The 10,635-nt window shown below is 49.0% G+C and overlaps 1 protein-coding gene across 1 annotated transcript in view; it reads right to left on the bottom strand.

The window, feature by feature from the left end:
- The window catches only part of LOC106733149 (uncharacterized), a 132,378-nt gene that overhangs the window by 40,559 nt on the left and 81,184 nt on the right, over positions 1-10,635 (bottom strand). Inside the window, exon 2 of the mRNA XM_027773890.1 lies at positions 3,023-6,697. Within this exon, the coding sequence (XP_027629691.1) occupies positions 3,023-6,697 (3,675 nt within the window). The remainder of the gene's footprint in view (positions 1-3,022; positions 6,698-10,635) is intronic.

Below are 10,635 nucleotides of genomic sequence, written 5' to 3'. Positions count from 1 at the left end.
GGGGGAGGAAATGGAAAGAGCAAGCCACCAGGTCTGGGACTCAAACCACAGTCAGCCATGTGGGAGTCCAGCGCCCTTAACCACCATGCCACCTGCCAGCCCTGCATTATTCTTTTTGGTATGACTTATCTTTCTCAACTTAAAGAGCTTTAAAGAAACAAACTACAGGATGTAAAATCATAGAAAATTAAAACCACTATAGATGGCATGACCAAAACCATGTTAAAGATATAAAACTTGCTTATAGAAAAAAAATCTGGAAGAAATTTAACAAAATGTTAAGAATGGTGGTTTTAAGATACTGTAATAAAAGAACTGCTGCTCCTTAAAAACACTGTAGGAAGAAGACATGGGAATACTGACTGAGGAACACGCTGACAACCACTGCCTGCTCTCCCAGGAACACCCACGAGATGGAGCAGACACACCTCCCAGCGGAGTTTTCCCATCTCACTGCAGTTCTGGCTTCTACAACAAATAACTACAGCCAGCCTCCCAGAGCATTCCTCCCTTCCCTTTCCAAGGTGCCTGCTGTCTCCTAGTCTTGGTGTAACAGGCAAAGCCTCCTTTTCTTGAGTAACATTGAAAAACGACAGAGGACTAGGAACTGACATTTGTTAAAATCCAGATGCCTCACATCTAGCCCTTCGCTGGGCACTTCACAATCAATACCTCATAATCATCACCTTACATACTGCTTGCTAAAACCCATGCAGCCAGCCAGATGCTTGCCTGAGGCCCAGCCCACCTGCTTCATCCCACAGTGTCCAAGTGAGCACAGGGACGGCCTCTGGGAATGTTTGTTTTCCTGTGTGTGTGTGTTTGTGTGTACAAGCACATACCACTATTAAAGCAGGCTCATTATTTATTCTAATACTATATAGTCTTTTTTTGACTACTTGGTTTTACTCTGAAAGAGGTAACACCATAATATGTTTTTTATTCTACACCCAAGTTCTCTATTTCAGATCATCAGAAATGTTAAAGGGCAGGGACAGCAGGTGGCATGGTGGTTAAGGAGGCTGGACTCCCACATGGCCAGCTGCAGTTCAAGTCCTAGACCTGGAGGCTTGCTTTCTTTTCTCTCTCTCTCTGGTCAAATTAAAATAAATAAACAAACAAACAAACAAATAAAGTTAAATAAAATAATCATTAAAAAAAATTTTTTTAAATGTGAAAGGGCAATAAGCAACTAAGTCGAAGGGGTGTCAGGCAATGCACGTTCATATACTGCTGCTGAGTTCTGCTACCACAGTCATTTCAGAAAGTACTGTGAAATCTACTGAAATGCACACATCCTTTCATTGTGCAATCCCTCTTTTATATCCCACAAAAAATAAAAGCCTCCATACCTAAGGACATGTTCAAGGCTGTTGTAACAGCATTATTTAAAATGCCCTCAAACTAGAAACTACCTCAATGTCAATCAATGGATGAATAGCTAAATGAGATACAGTATAGCCATACTGTAAAATATTTTGCAACTTTGAAATAAAGAATATGCATATACATAGCTGGAGGTCTGTGCAAGCAGTATTACTAAGCAAACAAGAAACCTTTGTGCTAGACCCCAAGGTGTAGCTCCTCACCTCCAAAGTCCCCTGTAAGCCTTATCTACATGGGATCATAGTGCAGGATGTACACGTTATAGTCATAATATTGTTTTCTAACGTGGAATGATACTGAGGGATTTTGGAGGGAGATCTACATCTGTATTGTTTGTTTTTTCTTAATTGAGTAATTTTTAAAGTAACCCAAAAGGAAAATACCACCTTTCACGTTCATTTTTAACCCCTTACAGATGAGGACTTGGGCTAAGGTCAGCGGGTAGTGATCACAACTGAATGTCAGCTATCTACTTCCAGGGTCTTCAGCTTGGCACTGCGAAGACTCTCCACCCCTCTCAGCAGACCACCGAGCCTGGGGGTGCTCTGTCCAGCGCTGACCAAGACCAGAGACCGCCAGGGCACCCCAGGTGGCCCACAGGTGGCAGCTGGCGGAGCCTGCGGGCCTGAGAACTGCAGCGGACTGGCTCCTGGCTAACGCTGTCCACGCGCGCTTTTCACCCGGCACGCAGAAGTCGGGCCGGCAGGAGTCGCGCCAGCGACGTAAGGGAGTGAAGAGAAGCTTGCTTCATAGTCCGAGCGTACTAGCGTTCTGGAATTTCCAAAAAGCTCCCTCCTTCCAACTGCAGCTGGACTCGTGAGAAATCCAGCTCCAGTGTGCCTTTTTGTATCTAAGCCACCGCCAGGTTACCCTGTCCTGGGTAGGAGCGGTCCCTCTGGAGGAGACTGGTTTGTTTTACCATTATGGAACTTCCAGGAGCACCCACCACTCCTATCTTCATGCCTTATACCGAATAAACCCAACTGGATCGGAGTAAAGCAAAACAGTTTTAGTAGTAGAAGACAACACAGGGAGTTTTCTTTTTTTAACGTCACCGTGAGGAAGAACTAAAGTTTTAAGCAAAAGCCTAAGCCAACTACCCGGCAGAAAATGGGCAAAGGATACCCAAAATGCACGTGATAGAAATGGAAATTCTGATAGCTCAAATTAAATAGGAAAAGGGAGAAACACAAAATAAAGTGATAATGAAATGCCAACTCCAGCTTGTTAATTTGGCAGTTTTCAGCATTCAGTCACAGGCCATGTGGACTGAGGCTAAGTAAGAGGGTGCAATCTGGGAGGGCAGCTAGGGCAACTGTGGTTTGGCCTTCCTACTTCACCTCTCCCTTAGAAAAATTGCCAAGTGCTTCCCTCCTTTTCTTGGTCTAAGAGGTGAATAGAGGAGTGTGATTTTCTTTTCTTTTCTTTTAAGAATTATTTATTTATTTCCATTTGTTATTATTATTATTATTTCATTTGATCAGACAGAGGCAGAGAGAGAGAGAGAAAGGGAAAGCACGAAAGCAAGCCACCAAGTCCAGGATCCGTACCACGGTCAGCCATGTGGGAACCCAACCCAGCGCCTTTAACCACCACGCCACTTGCCGGCCCCGAGTGCGATTTTCTGATCACTCACCTCACTCCCAGGAAGGTCCCTGAGCGAGGGCGCTGCGCTCAGCCCGAGGTGCAGATGGCCTCTTTTCTCACTGTCTTCCTTCTGGTCCTCCTGGTTTAATGTCTGCAGAGAAAGGAGGAGGCTTGTCCGGGCCTTGGGGATCTTGGGCCTTCCAGGGACCACAGAACTGCCGTCCACATCGCTGTAGCTTCCGAGAGAAACCATGGAGATAGCGGTCCCCCTGCCAGGGTAGTGGAGATCCTCCCGCTGGACACCAGGCCTGGGGCTCAGGGGCTTGGGGCTCAGGGGCTTGCAGGGCCTGCCCTGGTTTTCATCCGCCAAGCAGCAGGCAGAGCCGGAGGGCAGGGTGCGGCTGATGCCAGCCTGCTGGGCTCCAGGGCTGGTGGGGGACGTCAGCCAGGACTTTTCAGGAAAGATGCCTGTGGGTAGGTACCTACCGCCTTCCGGGGAGGCTGTGCATTTGATGGTTGGTTCACTTTTCCTCCTATGTTCTGGAGAGATCAAACCATTGGGCGACAAAGGGGTGGGAGGCCGCGGAGGTCCCCAGAGATCTCTGAAACCATAGTTCTTATTCTCAGCGGACTCCTCCGAATGGCTGCTGGTCACCTGTGGGGGTGGGTCCAGGGGATTCGGGACCTGTGGTCCTGGCAGCCGACTCACAGAGGGGGCTCGCTTGGGGCCTTCTGCGTCTTTGCTCCTCAGCAATGCCCGCCAGGAACTCTGGCGCGACCTGCCCTTCTCCTTCTCGCCCTTGAGAGAACCCAGAGCACGCTCATCTGTGTTCTCTTTTTCTACAACTTTTGACTCAAAAAAATTGGAAAAAGTCTTATGAGCTAAGGCCAACTTTGCCCTGAACGCTTTCTCCGTTGTTTTGAGTCTCTTTGAGGTGCAGCTTTCTGAGGAAGGCCTTCGGCTACTGGGGTCTCCTGGTGTCCCCACGTCCTCCACTTCTCTCGGCCCAACGGCCGCTCTGCCTGCGCGGGAGGAGACGATCTCAGGAGCAGCGCTCCCGCCCACATGGTTGGGGGACGCCGGGTCCCAGCCCGCCTCGGCGGTGCGACTCTCCGCCGGGAGCTCCTCCTCGGGGCCGGAATTAGCCAGGGTGCTGCCTTCCAAGGTCGGGGTCAGGGCACCGGGCGCCCGGGGGTCGGAGCCCTCTCCAGAGCTCTCTGTGGCCGAGAGCCTGCCTTTCCTGAAGGAGGTCACCATGGGAAACACCGGGCTCTTCCCTGGCTCGTGCGCTGCTTTGCAAAGCTCGCGGGTCTGCCCGGGCGGCTGGAGCGCGTGGGCGCCGGCCGAGGCTGGGGCGCCCCGCCCTCCCGCCGAGGCTCCAGCAGCGCCGCCCTCGGGGGCCTCACTGACCCCTGCTCCCGGGAGCTCTGAGTTCTCCGCGCCTAGTTCCCCTGGCCTGAGCTCCCGGCTCTGCAGCCCCCAACTCGCCGCGGCAGAGAGGCCCTGGGTCGGGTGCGCGCCCTCTAGCTCAGGGCTCTGGCTCTCCGGGGGCGGTTTCTCTTCTGAGAGCTTCTCGGTGCTCAGCGTTTCTTTCGAAGACGCTCGGGAGACCAGAACACGCCCAGGCTCTGCAGTTCGGTCCACCGGCTGAGTAGCGTGATCCCCAGCACTCAGTGTGGGGACTGCTGGCCGCTCACTCTCACTCTCATTGCCATCAGTTAGTGTTTGCCTAGCCCTGGGAGACCCACAGCGAATGGCGACAGAACTGCGGGAAGATCCCGGCTTTTCCTCTGGAAAGTGGAGGGCCTGTATTTCTGCACGCGGATCCACTGTGCTGCCCTTGGCCTGCAGATCACTGGCGGTCCGCTGCACCGCTGCAATGACTAGAGCGCACCCGACCGCGGAGGCCACATCTGCTCTGGGCTCCAGCTGCCCGCCAGCGAGGGTGCCATCTCCAGGCCCCTGGTCACACACCTGGTCCCAGGTGCTGCATCCAGACACTTTGGCTTTTGTGAATCCCCAGAGACTTTGCAGGGCATTCTTCCTGCAGGCGGGGTCTACAACCATTGCCTCTTCTGGGTCCTTTGAAGTGTCTGTTGCACTTGACTTCAGGGTGGTCTCCGGGGCATCTGCACTGTCACCCACCTCGGAACCACCCATCAAGTCTCTGTTCCACACACGGGTTCCACCACTGCTAGAATGACGTGGGAACTTGGCCACACTGAGTGGCTTTCTTTTTCCACTGAGAATGTACTTTGATGTGCGCTTACTAGTTTGATTTCCTGCCTCCACAGCAATGTCTGGAAGGTGCTTTCCTTCATCTCCCACATCGGCAGCGCTGGGTGCAGGGCGGGTGCCCCAGGATTCTCCCGGTTTGCTCCCGGTGCTCTGTTCTGACCTGCCCACGGCCGGCGCCGCCACTTCCTGCGCACCCAGCTTCTTCAACTCTGAAGGCAGGCATGAAGAGACTGGGCACGACTTAGAATTCTGTCCCAACTGGTTTTCCCGCTGGAGACCTGCAGAGGGTGTGTCCTGAGAGGCCCTTTCCAAGCTAAAGCCACTGGGTTCGTAGTGATCCTGCAGGTGAGGAGCTGGAAGCAAAGGAGACTGCCAGGTGGGCGCTTGGGGGAAGGTGCTCTGTGTTTTTGGAGTTCTTTCTGTTTCTGTTCCTTCCTCCAACTGGGCCCCAGACTTCACAAAGTTCTGCCACAGGGGACCCTCAGGATAACCCAAGAAAAACTCTGTTTCGGAATGGGCCTTAGTCAAGGTCCTCATGGGCCAACAGTGGGGTCCTGGGGATGCCCGATCTTTGTCACCGATATTTTCTGGGGCACTATGGTGAAGCTTGGTGCATGGGTAAGATTTCTGCAAGGGATACCAACAGGGGTCTTGAGCACAGGGCTGGGACCAGAGCAAGTCTGTGTCTAGGGAGAGGCCTGGAGTACTTTCCTCTTTTGTTCCAGCCCACAGAGGGGATGCACTGTCCAGTGGGCCTCCTGGAGGGGGCACTGTTGCCCTGACTTTGTTGTGGATATGCGTCCAACTCCGACTCAGTTTATAGCAGCCAAGAGGGGAGGGCCAGACCACTGGGTGGCTCAGACAGCTCTCAGACCTGGATTTCTGAAGAGAAACTCCCAAGAGGCCCCTGCAGTATGGAACAGTCAGCACCTGTGCTGCTTGGGGACTGGGGCTCTCTCTGGCACCCCGCCAGCAGCACCGGGGGCATTGGGGATCCCTTGCCAACAAAGACTCTTGCTCCAGGCTGGTCACACAGTTCCAGAGGTGTTGTGCCTCCACGTCTCCAGTGACTGCAGCGAAGGCTCGACACTCATTTCTGCAAGACTCTACCTTGAAGCCAGCAGTCAGATCCAGTCCTTCCTCTGCACCAAGACCATGGGCACAGGCCACATGCTGCTCTGGAGCAGGGCTAGAAGCTGAGGCATCAGGACATTTCCAGCTTGCTTCTCCATCTACAGAAGGACCACTTGGTGGGAGGCAGACTCCCTCAGTGAGGTCACCCTGCAGGGACTCTGTCTCAGAGGCACTTTCAAAGGGGTCAGTTTTTGTGTCTGATCGACTTTCACTCTGGTGAGACAGTGTCTCAAAATCGTTGGGGTCTGTTTCCTGACTCCATCTCTGCCTGTCTGGTTCTGCAGGGGATAGGGGCAGCTGGTTATCTTCTATCTCACCTTCACCTGGCAGGTGTGCACCTGGCTCTGGAGTCTGGAAGGAGAAGAAGAGAGGAGTCAGAGAAAACACCTGAGGACACCCGCACACTTGTTTACACCTTTGTCAGAAGAAGAAGGCTCCAAAACATCTTATTAGTTCCCCTCATCCCCCTAGGAAGGGAGCTAAGTATGAAGAGCTACCTTTTATTAAGATAGAAAACAAGTGATGGAGCCAAACACAAACAGCAGGGAGAAAATGTAGCACATAGTGTAAACAATCTTTTAAAATCAGAAGAGGCTAAATGAGCATGTGCAGTTTAAATATGTTGTATGACTCATGATGAAAAGCATATCTCTGCTTGATGTTTTCTGCAAGAAGGAACAAATTAATGTATGTTTGCATTGTGTTCTGTTTGTTCTTGTGTAATCAACTGGCTTACAATCAAAGCTCTTGAACTCAGAGGTGTTTTCTCAGTTTGCTAAAGCCAAAAACCAAACGCAACACCACCAAAAGCCCTGAGAATTACTGATACTGGAAACACATTTTGGGATGTTATAAATGCCCAAAACAGCTCTGAAAACAAGAAGAGGGGCCAGAAGTGGTGTGGTGGTTATGACACTGGACTCCCACATGGTCAACTGCAGTTCAAGCCCCAGACCTGACAGCCTGAAAACCACACCAGGTGCATGTGCGTGTGTGCCCAAAATTCTAAGGATGGAGAAGAAGGGATTGCAGTATGGCCATCTCCCCCGGGGGGGGGGGATGATTTTTCATTTTCCTTATCTCTCTCTCTCTCTGGAAAGTGCACACACCCTATGGCAAAAACCTTAAAAAGAAAAAATAAGAAAAGAATAAAAATAGAGAACTGTGCAAATATTTGCAGAATTTTTCTTTTGTTACACATTTCTTAATCAACACATTGAGATATAAATTTCTTTTCTTTTTTTTTTTTTTGAGAGGTTTTTGCTATAAGGGCGTGCGTGCTCACTGGAAAGACAGAGAGAGATGGAGAGACAGAAAGCGAGAAATCACCCCCCAGGGGGAATGGCTACGCCGCAATCCCTTCTCCTCCATTCTCCTCTTGGGATTCTGGGCACACACACACACACACACGTGCCTGGCATGAGTTTAAGCCACCAGGTCCGGGACTTGAACTGTGGTCGACTACATGGGAGTCCAGTGACATAGCCATTACATCAACTGCTGGTCTGAGATATAAATTTCTATGTATTCATATAAAGTGTATAGGTCTATGAGGTGTTTTTATGTCTTTTTTTTTTTTTTTAAATTGATCAGAGGGTACACGTGCTTGCTAGGGAGAAATAAAGTAAGAAAGCAACCCCTTATGGGGCATGGTCACAATGAAATATTTTTTTCTCTATTTCTCACTCTTTTTGGAATTTTGGGCCCACATGCCCACATGCACACATGCCCAGCATGTTTTTCAAGTCACCATGTCTGGGACTTGAATTGCATAGTTGGCCATATGGGGATCCAGCTGGCTTAACCAACATGCCACTGCTGGGCCTGGGGTTTTATTTATTTTTTAAGTTTATTTGTTTTTTCTGTGAGCAAGAGAGACAGAGACAGGGAGAGATAAATACCAACAGAGTCTAGACATTACTACCCACCTCTAGCCCCAGTCTGCCCAGACTATGGTCATGTGTGTACCTGGCATACTCACAGAGGCCTATAGACACAAACATGGAACCTCCCCATATGGATAAGTTTTGCAGATTGTTGTGTTTTATTGCTGCACTACCATCCAGCCTCTCAGACCTGAGTTTTGACAAATGTGTACACCCATGAAACTACCACCCCAATAAACACGTAGACTGTATCCATTTCCCAAAAAGTCCCTACACCTTCCTAATCAACCCCCACCTCCCTCCCTCCTGTCCTTCCCCCAGTAAGTGGCCTGTTTTCTGTCACAGTCTGGATTTGTCTTCTCTGGAATTTCTGGTGAACAAGATGTGCCATATGTTCTTCCAAGTCTGGCTTCCTTCTACACATCATAGCTGTAGCATGCCTCAGTACATATGGTGACTTGAACTCTGAGACAATTCAGTATACAACATTCAATTATCAGACTCCTCAGAGATCCTCCAGGCCTGGAGTAGGGCAAGCACTCAGCACCACTTCCACCTAAGGCTCCTTCACACAAAATTTGTTTAGAAGTTGTTCCTTCAACCTGCTCTTCCCATGCATAATTTCATAGGACTTGCCATAAGAGATTCCTCAAAGTAAAATTGCCTTTAATCCCCCTTAATGACAGAAGGAAAATGAACACCGAAATGTGCACTGTGTGAGGCCCTTAAGGGGTAGAAAGTCTGGACTGGTATGGTATTACAATTTCAAATATGTTGCAAAGCAGGGAACTAGGACTAGGAAAAGAAACAGAAACACCTAACCATTTGGAAAGGAGGCCATGTGGTTGTTATAGGATGTCCAAAGGGAGCAAGAAGTTAAGGAACCAGGATCTACCAGAAGTCCAACACAGAGACTTGCTCCCAGCACCTGCCTCTGTCCTGCTGGACACCCTGACTGCATTGCAGAACTAATCGCTTCCTGCAGCAAAGTAAAGACAAGAAAGACACGGAGGAGACATGCCTCAACAGGTATAGAGCACTATGCAGCAGCAAATCTGTGTGGTCATTAACCAGGGAACCGAGACAGCTGCCACAGGCTGGCAGAGCTCTTGCTAAGTGATCCCTGCCTTCACTTCGGGTCCCTCATCTCAACAGCCTGGGCATTGTACCAAGAACTGACCTTCAGACTGGGGGCCATTGGAGCAATCCTTTGAACATTGCTATGGCTTAATGTTACCTTAAAGATTCATGTGGGCATCAGTGCTCACATGCTACAGGCCCAGAGATTCCAGAGTCCTAAATACCAGAGAATGATGTCTAGGACACTGATAACCAAATGCAGAGACCCAGTTCCTGCTTGGCCCCTGCTCAGCTTCAAGACTTAGGAAACACTACCAGTGAGAGAGGGTATGAACAAGCAGTGCCTGGACCTCAGGGTCTGGCATCTTGCTGAGGGAGGGTCAAGCCTTTGTTTGACAAGAGGTTGTTCTCAATTTCAATTAAGATTTTGGGAGGGAAAAAAAAAAATCTGAGGTAGGTCTTCCAATTCATAAATATGGTATAGTCTAGGCCAGATCACTGGAATAACAGGTTTAATATACACTCAAGTGTACAAGTGCTGAGATCTGAAGATCATAAAAAAAAAAGCATTTGATTTGGCTGAATATTAGATTCTAATCTTAGGAGGAAAGAACACTTTCTTCCTGAGCTGACACAAGGTTAATCTTCAAATATTTTGTCAGCATAACTTTACATGGAGTCTTCAAACAGTTCATGAAAAATTCAAATTATGAAAACATTATGCATGAATTTCAATTTTTTTGGCACCAAAATGAACTCATACCTTAACTACAATTTTCTATGGACTTCTTGAAGTCCCTTTGTATATTATTCTAGTATTATCTCCTGAGGACTGCCTGGGAGTCAAATTTAGAGGCAAAAGGTATTCTTTTCACTAAGATGCAGAGATTTTTTTTTTTTTTTATAGGTGAGAAGTGGTTCAAATTTGAATGTTTTAAAGTAGGCAGATTCTCTATTTTGTGACAGGCCTGGAACTTCCTAGTTACCTTATTTCTACAACTATATGAGGCTTTGAGTACTAGAGTAAGGTGTTTGCCCTTTTTCTGGTAAGAAACAGAGAGAGTACATTTTTGCACAGAGGGATGAACAGCTGACAAACATCATCAGTTCTCCCCATTTCTGTTCTGTTCCATTGGTCTATGTGCCTATCCTTACATCAATGCCAAAGAGGGATAGAGAGAGGAGAAGTGAGAAATCACCCTCTGGTTATTTCTGGGACGGCCAGGCAGCAATCCCTTCTCCTCCATTCTCTTGAAATTTTGGGCATGCACACACATGTGCATGGCATGATCTTTAAGCCACTGGGCCTGGGAATCAAACCAC

This window comes from Tupaia chinensis, unplaced genomic scaffold, assembly GCF_000334495.1.
Source record: "Tupaia chinensis unplaced genomic scaffold, TupChi_1.0 Scaffold000386_1, whole genome shotgun sequence".
NCBI lineage: Eukaryota > Metazoa > Chordata > Mammalia > Scandentia > Tupaiidae > Tupaia > Tupaia belangeri.
Note: the sequence above shows the minus strand (reverse complement) of the source record. Positions and strands in the feature narration are given on the sequence as shown.